Here is a 15298-nt window from a genome sequence, read left to right on the forward strand (position 1 = left end):
ATTTATGATGAATGCATAACTTTAAAAATGCAGATCTCACAAGGATCAACTGCTAGAGACTGTCCATCCCATGCCCCCATACTTTTCTTACTGTTAGTCTAGGAGTTAGAAGTATTAGAATATTGTGATTTGATGAAGGATGGTGTACAGGGTAAGTACTGAAGATGGCAGAAAACCAATTTTTAAGGCTCGAGGTTTGGTAATACGACCTCAACATCTGCAGAACACACATATCATGCAGAAGATAAAGAACACCCCTGTTAGGTGGAGTAATTCCTCACTATCTCATTTTTGCAGGTCCACCTCTGGCACACTCCACAGCCACTCAACTTGCTTCCTATGTGCATTAATAGTCCACTTGTATTTTCAATCAGATTTTATACACACACAAAACTAGAACTGAGGTACGATTAGCACCACTGAAGAGAGGATATGGCAAAAAGACAACGACAAACTTAAGACAATATCAGCTTCTTAGAATAAGTGTCTATCAGCCCTCAATATTACCTTATTTTCATTATGGTTACATTCTACATCAAAGAAGGCTTTATGTCCAGCTCTACCTTATTGTAGCCTGGTGACTGATCAGTAACAATTCAGTTCAATACTAACAGCTAGAAGTTAGGCCTAGGTATCTTTGAAAGAATATGCCATTTAGTAATGGTCTCCACATTATGACTGGCTTTCAGTGACTCATTAAAAAAGACAATGAAAACCAAGCAACATATCTGTAAAACAGCTTGTTTTTTTAGAAAAAACTTGCTATTGTATCAGATTTTAAGTAAGATAAAACATACTTATTGATCCTATAAGTTTTGGAGGCAAAAAAGTGAAGTGCCTCAATAGAACCTGGTGAGATTAAGAAAGCAAAGATTAAGTTCTAACAGCTATTAGTAGAGCTTAACTCATTAGCCCCAAAACATTCCAATCTGTGGAACTGCACACTGAAATACTTTAAAAAATGTTTTTATATCTATTTTATGCATGGCTACTTCTAAAAAGCAACAGAAAGAAACAAGAGAGAGACATGTAGTGAGAAATACGTTTTATCTACATGATTTCTGAGTATCAGCATTTTAAGGTAGGTCCAAATGCACCAGGTGGTTAATTTTGTCCACATTCTATATAGTAGTAAGAGATCAGCTTACTGTGGTATTATTACTGTTGCTTGCTGCACTAAATGGATCAGTGCCTGCAGTCACAAAAGGATCAGTGGAGGACTGTTTGAAAAAACAGTCAGCTGCAAAAGGATCTGAGCCTTTGAAGGGATCACCACCAAAGGGATCTAAAAAAAGGAAACATCTCATTAACAATTCTACTTGCTTTATTTAACTTTGCATCTTAAAAATGAAATGTTACATTGCTTCTTTCATTCTGTGAGAAAGTGACACATTTAAAGACAGATTTGATGCTTCAAAAATCCTTGATCTGTGAATAATCTGAATTCTATGGTTCAAACATCAGACAAACTGACATTTTCTGCACACAACAAAAACTATACTGTGCCAATAGTGGAGCAGAACCATGTAAATATATAGCTTCTCTAACTCAGCTCCCTTACAAAGAAACATTTTTATATAAACTAATCATTTTCAGAACTTTCATATTTTCTTCTCCTTCACTCCCTCAACATAACTGATGTTTCCTTATTTGACACAGGGTGCACCATGCTGTTTTGCCGTAGCCTTCCCACTCCCCATTTCCTTTTTGCCACTGGTAAAACTGAGCAAGTAATGCAACAACATTGCTTAAAGAAACAGTCTCAACAGATCTTCCCATCTTCTTCAATATTTGTGCTACAGAAAGTTGCTGAATTAAGAGTCTTTAAGAGAACAGTCCTATTCCTCTGCAAACAAAACATTCTTTGAATTTGAGGCCTTCCATTTACCACCTCCATATATTTAAATCCTCACTAAGAATACTTTCAAAAGCAAGAGAGAAGTTCCTAGGGAACAGGCTTCTCTGAAAAGGTTTAACACAAGTGGGCAGCTGCTACTGCTATATATCCATCCTACAGTGACTTTTCAAATCACTACCACCTTTTTCACACTGTAAGCGGTGACACTTTTCCTCCAAAGTACTGTTCTACTAGGAATCATTTACAAAAAAGAAAAAAAAAAAGAAAAAGAACAAGAAAAGAAGCATTAGAAGTTACAAAGTTGCTCACCAATTTTCCCAAAAGGGTCATCTTTGAAGGGATCACCTGTTGAAAGGAAAAAGTGACTTGTGGATTTTAAAGCATAAAGCTTGTGTACTGAGTTGAAGTCTTTTCCACAGAAACAAGTTTCTAGAGCTAGAATTGCCCTCACTCAGAGGAACTGTTTTATTATTTTTAGTGGAACAAGAGCTGATAACAAAGCAAATATTCATCACATAATTTATTAGCAGCACGAAGCGCACAATAACAGTCATCTGAAAAAGGCATCTCTGTTGGCTGTTCTCAGTGAAGACCCACATTGTGCAGTATTTACACCACAGTAACACAGGCTAACTACTGATGGAAACTTAGTGCCACTTTTGTTAATTCTCAGAGACACTGTGGATAGTAGCCGTCAAGTGTTCATTTCTATACTGGATGCAAGTATATATATATGCATCAGTATATTCCCTCAGTTCACATATATAAGGTCTTACAGCTCTAGATATCTACCTCTAAACAAACTGAGCACACAAAATCCAGAAGACTGATTAACTGACATATCTTTCTCCTCTGAAAGGAAGGCTGTTATGTCCCATAAGCAGGACTACTTCAATATGAACAAAAAAAAAAAAAACCACAATAAAATCTTTGAAGTTTTAGAACAACTTTTTAATTGAAAAAGGTGAACTAGAGCCTAAATCTTCATTGGCAATCTTTTAGAAGCCAAGTGATGCAAAATAAATTTAGCTTATTTAGCTGCATACATCTGCTTCAACAGTTAATCCAAATTAACTCTTCCCATATTCCAAGTGTCTCTATGCAGACAGATCACTCCTTCCAATGTTATAAGAAAAAAAACTGGAGCAACAGAATTCTTGAGCGGCAAGTTCTTAAAATAAAGCATAGCACTTCCACAGATGAACAGATGGTACAGTTCCACATTATCTTTTTTTGAGTGCCTAACTTGCCATAAGTAGGCCACAGCCATTCACTCTCAGCCACCCACACTCTCCCCACACCACAGTTCACTGAACCCTCAGATGACCTGTTTGTGACTCTGTGCTGCAAATTAGATCACTGACACCACATGTATCACAAGTATGCCCACACCTTTAATACCAAAATGAGACCTCCAGAGGGGAAAAAAATAAAAGAGGCACTCAGAGAAAAAAAACCACACAGGTAAAGCAAAGAGATACACCGTAGAACTCTCATTTATATTTCTGTACTGCTGTTGGCTCTTGTCACTCAAGTACTTTCACATTTATTTCATAAAGACTAGAAGTTTAATCTGTCACATTTTTGGAGAGAAGAGTGTACTTACTGCCAACAAAAGGGTCGGACTGGAAGAACTCTAAGCTTGCTTCAGAAACTATATCAGGCAATGGGTGAGATTCAGCATCAAATGGATCCTCCTGAAGAACCCAAAAGAAGCAAAGAAAGGTGTGAAGTCTGAGACATTTATCTCATTCTCTTATCATTTATTAACTTCTTAAAGCTGAAATGAGTTTGAATTCATCAAGACTCAACAGAGAGCCACAGCATTCCCCAGTAAAAATCAACCTGCTATATAAGATGAATGCATTTGTGGCATCATGCCCTAGTTATTTTGTGGGTTTTTTTGTTTTTACATTCATTTCTTCCTCCCTTAAATTTGAACAAACTCACTTTTCTTGTAACAGTTCCAGCTGGAGTCTCTTTGTCTTCTTCTGCAGCAGCAGTTGTTGTTTCAGGACTATTTCTTGGCTACGTAAGGATAAAAGCAATTCAATGTAAGTAAACAGAACACTACACTGCTTACTCCATTTTATAGAGCACTACACTGCTTACTCCATTTTAAGTACCAAACTGTTGTAAGGATATACTAAAGGATACCTCAAGAGGTTCATACTTAGAAAACACTGAAGTGTTTGATAAATTGAGACAAAGAAAATAGACATTTAAATAGCAAGACAGCATTCAGATTTCTGTACTATTCTTCATTCTATTTCTGCTGCACCAATTGGAAACAGCTGCTCATATTTAACATTAATTTTGCTCTTCAATTTATGACATTTAGCTTTGGAAACAAATGCACAAAAAGAATTCTGTTGCCTCTTTTTCTGTTTCTTTCTTATCAACTTCCAGATCTCTGGAATACTCCCTCAGAATAACATCCTGAAAGCTCACTTTGCAAATGCTTAAAAACAAAATACAATCAATCTTAATACATTCTTAATTTATTCCAACTTCACAGCTGCATTGCATCACAATTACACAGGCAAAACACTTTACTCACTGGGGATACGTTGTTTATTTGTTCATCTTCAGCTATGCTTTCCCTTTCAGCATTCTCATTAAGGTTAGCAGTTTCGCTGCTGCTGTTGCTGAGACTAGAATGATCCGCAGTTCCATTAACAAGTACATTCTGTGGCTGAGAGTGCCAACTAAATTGGTTACTTTCCAGTTCTTTCAGCTCAAGAAGTTTTGTCTGCACCTGTAAATGGAAATAATGCATGTGTATCAGCGCAGTAGTACATGGAAACTAGAATACAACTTAACCTTCTTAAATGTGAGATGGAAGGTATATAGCTGTAATTCTCATGCAAAATCAAGTACAATATAACTATAGAATTTCATAGAGAACTACAAAACTAATCTAGAAGAGATATGGTAGACCTGAGAATCTGCTGTGCCAAGGAAGCTGGCCATACTGCTGGTGATCACTGGCATTTTTTTCCTGTTTTTTGTATTTTAAATTATTATTTTTCCTTTTTTTTTTCCCCCTCCCTTTTCACAGTGCCTTACCGAATTGATTTCCTGTTGTGAATCTTGCAGATGTTGCTGAAGAGGTCCCAGCTGTGCTTTCCCAGACTCTATGCAATGCTCAAGCTCTGCAGTTTCTTGCTGCAGACGACTCAGCTCCTCTTGAGCTTTGGTCAGTTCATCTTCATATGCTGATATCTTTGTCTCCTGGCTTGTTATTTCAGCTTTCAGCATGGCAATCTAAAGCATAAACAAGGATTCCAAAGCCAAATTAGGAAAACAACAACAACAACAACCAACATCACCACACCAAAAATATCCCACACCTCCAAATATATCCAGCAAAGGCTAGGATTTATGACCAGATTTATGACCAGCTATAGCAGAGATTTCAGACCATACTCTACCAGAAGATTAATTTGCTATTTGTCCCAATGAGATTAAGCTGTTTTCCTGACCAATACAAATATTACTAATAGTAAAGATATATATATATATATAAAAACCACAACAAAACCAACTCTGAAATTTTATGTTAGAATTTTTTTTTTTTTAAATCCCAAGAAATCAGTCCTGGTAATTAGTGTTTCTAGTTACATATACATTGTGTTACACATTTATGTCATTTGTTTGTACACAACCTTACATGTGTGCAAACATATCTTATTGCAGTTGTTGGCGCACTGAGACATAAAGAAGTCAGTGAAATAACTGATGTCTCTGCTGGTCACAAAATCCTGAAACTCAGCCTGTTTAATCTTGAAAGATTTTTCTCCTTTCCCAACCACCACAACACACTGCAAGCATGCAATATTCAAAATGCAGCAGTTCTCCTTAAGGGCTGAAGCCACTAACTAGACCTTACCAAGTGGGCCTCCTCTGCACATTTCTGCCTGATATCATTGAGTTGCTCTTCCAACTTGGCCTTCTGCTCATCAAGATCATTGAGTATTTCCTGTGCTTCCTGTTTCTGAGCTTGCAGCTTTTGCAGATTACTGCTCTCCCGTTTTACTTCATCTTGTAGATCCTGTGATAGAACAGATTAGCTTTGCCTTTGTTCACTGCTCCTCCTCTGATCATTAACTTTCATAGTATAAATTGTGGTGATGATCAGTCAGATTTCAGAGTATCAACGTGTTACCTTTCAAAGGCTAATATTTCACGTGCATCACACAAGCTTTAATTCTAAGAGAAAAATAGTTATTTGCTTTTTCTTTCATTAAAAAAAAAAAAAAACCACAAAAACAACCCAATACATTAAAATTTCATTGAAACACTGAAGATCATACCACTAATCAGAGATTACAACTACATAATCAGTGGGAGGCAAGCTTCATTTCTGAATCCAGAAGTCATCCTTTGTTTAGGCTGCTACATTCTCTCTTCTATATTTTAGCAATAAGTTTTATTGAGCTCCTCAGTAACTGAATTCTTTATTATGTTCCTTTCCCCTCAGAAACACACACCAACAATACAAACTCATTTTAGTAGCAAGGTGAAGAAAAAAATCAGTGCCTTATTAATCCAAATGATTTCCCCTGCCTCCAATTTTTGCTGAAATCACCCCAACTCTTTTTTGTTTCCAAGTAACAGTCCTGGTAAGAAATGTATGTTCCATATATGAAAACATGGCATGTTTTGTTCTAGGGAACAGCTGTGAATAAAATATAAGATACAGAAAGTAGCATCATATGGTAATTAGTTCATTAGTTCATTTCTGAGCAACAATAATGGTTGTACTTCAAACTGCAGAGATAACACTGGGAAAAAAAACAACATCCAAGACAAGAATCTAGCAAAAACTGTCAAAGTCAAGAAGAAGTAATACAGAGGGATCAAAAAAGGATTATTACAGAAGCATTTGATGAGAGAAGACTGCAGTCTTTCTAAAAAAAAAAAAAAAAAAAAAAAAAAGAAAGCAATTGAATGAAGAATCATATTCAAAAATAAATAAAGAAAGAGAGATTAAAGAAAATTTAGGACAGTCAGAAAAAAAGCTGACATTAAATTCTGATAAGATCATGTATTTCTGTACTGTTCTAAGGCAAGAGTCTGTTGTCATTTTTAGGTGATTTCTTTAAATTACTATCTTTTTTTAAACAAGGGGAGACGGTAAATCCATATCTGTTAACACCTCCAGTTAATCAGGACAAAAAGAGATGGAAACAAATGTATATGGCGCAGCAGTCAGATGCTCAGCAAAATGGGGAACCTCAGGACAATCAGAAGACCACCTAATAAAAAACCCAATTATTTTATTCAAAGAAAAAATCAAAATCCATTCAACTACTTCAGGATTAAGAGCTTAAATTTTATGCCTAACCTACAGCAGCCAGACTAGATGAATTGTTGATTGCTTCTGATTTATGGAAAATAAATCAGTATATGCAAAAAGCTCTGACAGCATCAAGTGACTTGGACAACTGGGAAAGCATCCTGATCCATTCTGTTTTTTCATGACTTTGAATACAAATACCATCTGACTCTCAACATAACAACCAGGCTGAGGGATGGAAATAACAGCTCCTTTCAGTCACACACAGAAACAAGCTAAATATAAATGACTTCCAGTCTTGCTACTGTTTCTGTTGACTCCCAATGTCTGCACTAGCCACAGCCATAGAGAAGCACTGAGGAGACCTGACTATACCTGATATCTCCAAAATAGATTTCCTTACCTCCATAGATACAAACATAAATTGTGCTTTTTTTTTTTTTTTTTTTTTCCAGGAGTTCCACAGGTTTGTTCAAAAAAAACCTTCAATATTCCACTTAAAACTGGAAACAGACCTATTGACTTCATGTCAGTAGAACTCTAGGGAATTTTATTCTAGGTATTCTTTCCCAATCATAGTTGGGAAAGCCAGAACAATCACCATTTATTTCAGAGTCTCTGCAGACACACTAAGAATCCATACACATACACATGTAAAGTGCGTGATGGAGGATTTGAGCCTTGGGAATGTGGAAATAACCCCATAACTTGAGGCACTGCCTACTGGCTGAGGCACTCTGTGCTCCAACCAGCACTTGGGTCTTGATGAGCAGCTTGGTGACAGCACAAGGGGATGCTTTGAAATGATACTTGTGTGGTCAAAAATTAGTGTTTTAGTGATACATCAACTCTGTAAAACTGAATTATCTTCTGACAAGAACATCTTGTATCTGAGTTTCTTATCTCTGTTATTTATAAGAAAATGAAAACTCCATCACAGAATAAATTAAAAAATGCCTCAGTTTCTCAATCTTTGCTATTCTACTCATTATCTCTTATGAAAAAAACAGCCTTTAATCAGTGCTGATAACACTTTAATAAGCATTAGAAAATATCAGTTTGTTATGTTTTCCCTACAACTCTTTTTCCATCTCTTCCCCTTAGACTCTATTTGTACAGCACATACATTATTTCACAGGGGAAAACAATTTTCTATCTCTTCCCCCATGTAGAACTGTTCACAAGCCTTTGTGAGATTATAATTTATGTCAGTGGATATAATCCTGGTATCATGAACCCCTCCATGTGATGCCACCACATTAGCTTGGTCAAAAGTGGCAGGTTACAACACAGTTTGTGCAAACCATCTTTAGAAATATTACCATAAGAACATCAGAAAAAAACAATAACCAAACAACAGGATGTAAAGATATTCTTTATCTGCCACTGCTATTCTGTGAAGTTCTAGAAAGTTTCATGTAACATGTGGGTCCTCCAACATTAAGGAACAAGGAGACCAGAGACAGAGAGCCATGAGCTCAAACGAATGCTGGAGTCATACCCCATCTGATCCTGATGGGTTCCCATTTTTCTGACATGTCAGCAATAGACTGCTTCACAGACAGAGAACTCATTATATTTAGCAGGATACAAATAGCTTATGTGATCACTAAGAGGTTAAAGATCTAAGACAGTTGTTTTGAACACAACTGCTCCGGATACAATGATTTCATTGATTCTGTGATGCTGCTGACTATCAAAGAATACAAAATAGACATAAGAACTCACTAACACTGTAACATTTTATGCCTCACAATGCTAGTGGCAGGTGTTTTATTTACCTTTAGACACCTCATGTACAAAGGCAGCAGAAACTCAATCTTATATGAACACACGAGTTTCAGAACAAACTAACAAAATCACCATGTGTGCCCAAATAACAAAATTTATCAGCATTTTTAAGTGTGAAAAGGTCCTTCATGGTGAAGGGGAGAATGACGACTGCATGCACAGACAGAACTGCAGGAATGGTCAATCTGGCTGCCATTGTGACCAACAGGCCAGCATCTGATTATCTTCAGAAAGGTCAGACTATTAATTATCATCTAGGCTTTAAGGATATTAAATAGCTGAGCACAAGAGTCACAATGGTTGTAACGCTGGCTTTTCTTTATGAACCTTCCAACCCCCAAAACAGTAAAATGCAGAGATTTATACCATTTACTCTTAATCAAATAGAGGGAATTTGAACTAATGAAGATTCCTGAAATAAATTCAGAAACAAACGTAAATGATCAGATATAACACTGAAGCTTTTTTTCCTTAATGTTGCAATCCCAGCTGCTTCTGCACCTTACAATTTAACTTAAATATGCTCTGCAGTATTTAATTCAGGGCTTAAATTGTTAACACCCTAAACACTGATGCTGACTATGTAATTTTTAATTCATAAAGCATTTGCAAAATTCAAATATTTTATTCAAATCATTTTAATTTAAATAAAAATCACATATATTACTTCAGAATTCACTTATTTTAGGCAATATTCTTCTCAAGCTGGTTAATTACTGAGACTTTTAAGAAGCAGCCTCATATGAAAGTCCTTCTAATTCAGCCTCATTAAGTTTACTAATTTGTGGCACAAAAGTGTCTTATTCAGTTTTTAGTAGATATCAGACAGCCCTGCTTAAAAGAAAATTATTATTTTGAATATTTTTTATTTAAAATTCCATGCAGATTACATATCCTAGGAGCTCACACATTTATATAAAGAACCCTACTAATCCACATTTGTATACCAAATATATTTCAATGTACATTCTTTTTCTTAGCCACCACTCAGTAAGCGATGTGATCTAAAGATGCAGTAATCTCATTGCCATTAAAGCATCACATGGTGCAGTATCAGATATCTGAGCAATAATTCTGTGTCTTATTTACCTGAACCTCACTCGTCCTCTGTTTGATGGTATCTTCTTTCTCCTTCAGGTCTTGCTCTACATTATTCTTTTCCCTAGAAGACCAGCAAACAATGCAAGAATACTTAAGAACATCAGCTACAGCGGGTACAGTTATCCAGCCTCCTAACCCCGTATCTCTCTTTAAATACATAGTGAAACATTAAACACAAAAGATCTAAGGGATTTCTGCTCTCCAAATAATTTACAAGACAGAAGCCCACATAAGCCTTCTGCATTAAAAAAAAATAAGATGCCTTTCACCCAACTGCACTTTAGTGATAAGAATGGCTTAAAAATGGAAGGGGGCGGGAGGGAAAAATCAATGAAATACTGTCTTCAGTGATCTCACTGTTGCTATGGAGCGCTTGTCTAATGAAAACTGCTGGGAAAAGTGGGAGGGATTGCATCAGATTCCATCTGTTAACCCCTGCAAATACTGTAATTCCTATGCTAACAGCAGCTAAAAGCATTTTCTTGAGGCCAACCTAGCAGATTACTAACCTCAACTATCATATTTTAGATATATTTGTTGGTAAGATTAGTCACAAGAAGAAAAGTTAGCCTGCTGCAATCAGTATATGCTTAACAGACTCCATATATAGTTATTTGCTGTGTCATATCAAGTCTGTCCCTAAAGACATTTGTGCTAGTCTAAAAGTGACTACCAATGACAGGGGAATTACCATCAGAAAATTCTTGGCAGCCAGAGATAACAATAACTTTAAGAAAGGAAAAAGCCACACAACCCAGAAATGTTCATATAAAAAAGAATCTATCCCCACACAGTGTATGCTATCTTTTCTCCTTTACCAGATGCGGAAAAGCAGTAGGGTAGGCTTTGCAATTTTAACAATGGCTTTCGTATATGAATATTTAAGTTTATAACAACTCTGCTATTAAAATGACTATGTAAATTGAAGATGGGTGTATTATCATTGTTCAAATTCTGACATTTCTAAATGAATTACCTTAGGGAAAAGCTATCAAATGATATTACTGGTACATATTAAAATTAAGCTAACTTCATGCTTTAATAACAGCAGAATGGGCAATCAATCCAAAACTATTAATCTTCTTGTTTACTCTTCTCTAATAAGAAATAAAGCACTTCCATCTCCAAAGTAAAAAGGAGCATCTCCTCTGAGAAAGTTGTCTTTATTCAGGCCAAGCAATGCTTGTTCATGCTAAAGCATATATAATGGAAAATGAAAAAAATATAATCAGATATCACATCTTGCAAACATTCACTCAGAAAAATTATCACTGTATATCATGTTCAATTATCGTTTATCTCAGCATCCAATTAACTTGCTGACCATGCTTTAAGGAGAGGTTTACATGGAGGAAAGCAGAAAGATGTGGAAAGAAGGACCCTGAAGAATGAGCCCGGTTATTTTCTTAGGTGTAAATCCTCACGTTTCACAACATTTCCCAGTCCTCATTTATCAGAAAAAAAAAAAAAATCGATCATGAAAATTCTACACAGATGTACGGTTTCCTTCAAACCTAGTGCATTCCTTTAGCTCAATAAACCAGGATTTGTTGCATAGATGAATTCAGATATTTAAGGCATCACAACACAGAGTTGAAACGAGCCTTGTTGACTTTCGCCTTTTGTAACTTTCTATAAATAAATGGTCTCAATCTCAAAGCACTTCCACAGATCTAAAGAGAAGGCAAGTTCAAAAATGCCATCAAGCTCTCAGACAGTTATCAAACACAGGCACTCAGGCACATTATTCCTAACTGAAGATAAAAGAACGAATAATTGACTAGATCAACAAATAGCTGCTTTGTTATTCTTCCAGCTTGAGTATGAAAACTAAGCAGGAAATAAAATGCAAGCAGGTATGTATGCCTTAATATATAGCTTCCCCAAATTCCTGTTACTGATAGGCCTGGAGAGATCATCAGGAAAGAAACTCACTTCTCTTTTATTTCAATAGAGGTCAGGTACCAAAATCTTGCAATCTGGACTATACTAAGCAAGCAATAGGCCACAATACCCACCCACAGGCAGCATACACTGGTCAGATCACAACAGAAAGAATAAATGGAAAGAAAAAAAAAAAAATCAAGTGAAAGAATTATTGTCAGGCAGAACAAGAAAAGCTTAGGCATTAGTCTGAGACAAAGGAAAATAAGCTAAGTGGATATAGGCTGAACAATGCATCTAACCTTCCTGCTCCCCACCCTGCGTAAAGCGTCTTTGTTTCAAATGAAGATAACACAGACCTACTTAATTTACTAAATCTTCTGAATGCCTCCATTTCTTTTACAGACTGCCTGGTATGCCCCTGTATACCAGGAGCATAACCAAACTGTATTAGTGGATATGACAAATCTCTTGGATCATACAGTCCCATTGTACAATGTCTGGAAACACAAAAACACCCGTGGCCTTGACAATAACATTTGTAACCAACTCACCCTCCATTAGGTAAGCAATGCAGTTTCCCTAGGTAACTTAATAGCAGCCAGGTCAGGAGGCTTTTTTGTTAAATAAATAAAAAGTAATCATTGAAAAAAACAAAACAACAAAAGAACAACCCAATGCACATACTGCACATGATACACAAAACAAATCACATCAGTAAATCCATCCGCTTTGCAATTTGTGAATGGAGTATTATTTAAGAATGGGAACCAGCACAGTGGGAACATCTGCAATAGCTGACAGCTGAGTAGGTCCATGTCAGTAGAGCCATTTAAGCCATCTATGAAACAATCCTGGCCTCACTTCTCAATTGCTAACAGTTAGAACAACACTAGTTAAAAATGAAAATTAATAAATAGATCAGTTTTCTTCCACAAGAAGTGATCGACGTCTGCTCATATACTAGGCAGAATCATTTAAACTCAGTTGCCAAACATTTCTTATTTCCACATACATGTGCAATTGTGGGAATTCCTAGTGTAGCAGTGCTTAATTTTGGCACTGCTAGAAAAAAACATCTAGGGTTTGCTCAGTTTCTCTTCCCCTTCAGTCCCCTACTGTTAAGCTGTAACAACTCAGCTACTTCCAAACCAGAGATCAGAAGAAAGCAGCTGGCTTACAGTTCTTGCTGTAGATTATCTAACAAGTTCTACATTACTGAACTTTTAAATAAAGACTTGATGCAAGTACACAGCAAGGAAAGGTTGCTCTGTTTTTTTCTAAGGTCATTTTGCTATTTCCTTAGAGTTGAGAGACTGACTTACCCATTCTACAGTCCTCCTTGCCTGACTTCTGCTTAGGAAAATGTAGCTGCTGCTGTCCAACATTCACAAAGAATGGCATCTCTGATGATAGATACCAAGTTAAGCTCAACTATTCACACTTACAAAGCAATCTCATACTGATAAAATCTGAAAAAATCCCACTCATTTGTGGGCTGCAGCTAGTTTTAATGCACAAAAAGAAAGCAGGGTTTGCTGGGTCAAGACAAAGACTCTATGGCTCAAGAAGAGAGTATTAAGAACATCTGGTTTAACCTCCCACTAGGCTGATGAAAAAAGATGCAAAAATAACTTTCCAAAAATATAACACAACGAAAACAGAATTTACAGGTTTTCTTAAAAAAAGCAGTACTGCTGTCAGGCTCAAAATGATGTAGATTCCATATTACTCCCAGACAAGTCATTGGGCCCTACCAGAGGGGAATTTACCTTAAATAATGAACAAAAATGTTTGGATGACTTTTTAATATGGTAACTATTAAGACTGAAAGTACACTTAACCAGTTATACCTGAAATGCAGAGTTCCCAAGAGACGAAAAACTCCCTGAACTTACCACAAAGACTGATCTGTTGCCTCCTACTGCCACCTGTACTTTAGGTGAGCTACAGGAGAGCAACATTTCCACTACCCAAATGACATAGTTGTAAATGCACATAGTTGTAAATCAAATTTTAGGGTAATAAATGCCTAAGTCCAAAACTGGTATTAATACAAGTCAAGAAAGTACAGAGGAAATCAGGGCAGGAACAAGTGAGGAGGCAGAGGAAGTAACAAGCAGTTCAAGTTCAAAAAGATTCATCTATTTAGGAAATGGGCTGTGCTTTGACGCACTGCCAAATTAAATCGTTCCTACAAGTGACATGAATAAGACACACTTTGTCATCATGACAAGGCACCTTAACTGACTGTTTTTGACAGAATGAACTTAACAGCACATTTACATTAGCATCAAAAATCACTGAAGAAGAATATCTGTTATGTCTTGAGAGTAGGACAAAGATTTTACAGTATATATGAACTTGATTTTCTCAGTGAATTAAGATCATCTTAAATAGCTTCGAAATAATTTTGGGAAACCAAGCATCTGTCTACCTCCAATTTCAACCGTTTTTACAGTGCAAAAGTGAACTTCACCGAACAGAAGGCAGGCATGTCTATCTTTACCACCATCAAAATTCTAGCTGATTTAAGTAAGTGCTTATGTAAACTGCCACCTTCTGACCCTCATCCCTCAAGAAGGATTTCTTGAGCATTCTTGTCTCAGTTCCCAGCCTCCACTAGGAAAAAGCCCCTAGGATTCACTCTACAAATCAACAGCATCTAATACTAATTTGTGTCCTGGCTCCCACATCCTAAAGATCTCCTGTATCCTTATCTGACAGCAAAGATGAACAAAAGAGAATATATAGATCCTAGGATGCCAGCAGATGCAGCTCTCTGAAACATGCCCAGAAGTGATCACAGACAAAATCTCCAGTCTTGCTGTTACTAAATGCAGTCATTTGAGTCAACGAAGAATAGAAGAGTTAACCACCATAAGAATCAATTTGCTTACCATTGGTAGCAGACTATATCACCTTCTGATTTTCAATTATGCACTGTTTTTTTGGTTTATTTTTAAGGAAAAAAAAATCAAAGAGTAAGTAAAACAATCAAACATTCCTCCTTTACCTACCTCTGCAGGTCTACTATTTCATTGTTCAATGTATCAAGCTCTTTAATTGCAGAAAAATCTGCTACGGAATTCAGTCCTGGAGCACTCTGAAAGAAAAAAAAAAACAAGTTGGTTTACGCAGTCTGACATCTACCTTCACTTTACAAGTGAAACACAAATGTAACAACTGTTTGGAACATTACTTTTCAAATCCTTCATTGTAAAGAAAAGTCCAGCTGCTACATTGACAGAACATACTGTATGCCCTATGAATCCAGTAATAGGGAACAAGTTAGTCTCCTGTAAATTCTTGAAGGCATGTCTTCCACATAAGCACACCTAATCATACCAAACAAGTCCAGT

General features: G+C 36.4%; 1 protein-coding gene across 6 annotated transcripts in view; it reads right to left on the reverse strand.

Moving 5' to 3' along the window:
* The window catches only part of EPS15 (epidermal growth factor receptor pathway substrate 15), a 39903-nt gene that overhangs the window by 9500 nt on the left and 15105 nt on the right, over window positions 1-15298 (reverse strand). For all 6 annotated transcript variants that reach the window (XM_015870459.2, XM_015870457.2, XM_015870461.2 and 3 more), the window contains exons 12-20: window positions 14957-15042; window positions 10041-10113; window positions 5751-5912; window positions 4928-5125; window positions 4419-4616; window positions 3809-3886; window positions 3465-3555; window positions 2168-2203; window positions 1149-1285 (exon numbers count right to left, since the gene is read on the reverse strand). In XM_015870459.2, coding sequence (XP_015725945.1) covers window positions 1149-1285; window positions 2168-2203; window positions 3465-3555; window positions 3809-3886; window positions 4419-4616; window positions 4928-5125; window positions 5751-5912; window positions 10041-10113; window positions 14957-15042 — 1059 coding nt within the window. The remainder of the gene's footprint in view (window positions 1-1148; window positions 1286-2167; window positions 2204-3464; window positions 3556-3808; window positions 3887-4418; window positions 4617-4927; window positions 5126-5750; window positions 5913-10040; window positions 10114-14956; window positions 15043-15298) is intronic.

This window comes from Coturnix japonica, chromosome 8 (genome assembly GCF_001577835.2).
Source record: "Coturnix japonica isolate 7356 chromosome 8, Coturnix japonica 2.1, whole genome shotgun sequence".
Classification (NCBI taxonomy): domain Eukaryota; kingdom Metazoa; phylum Chordata; class Aves; order Galliformes; family Phasianidae; genus Coturnix; species Coturnix japonica.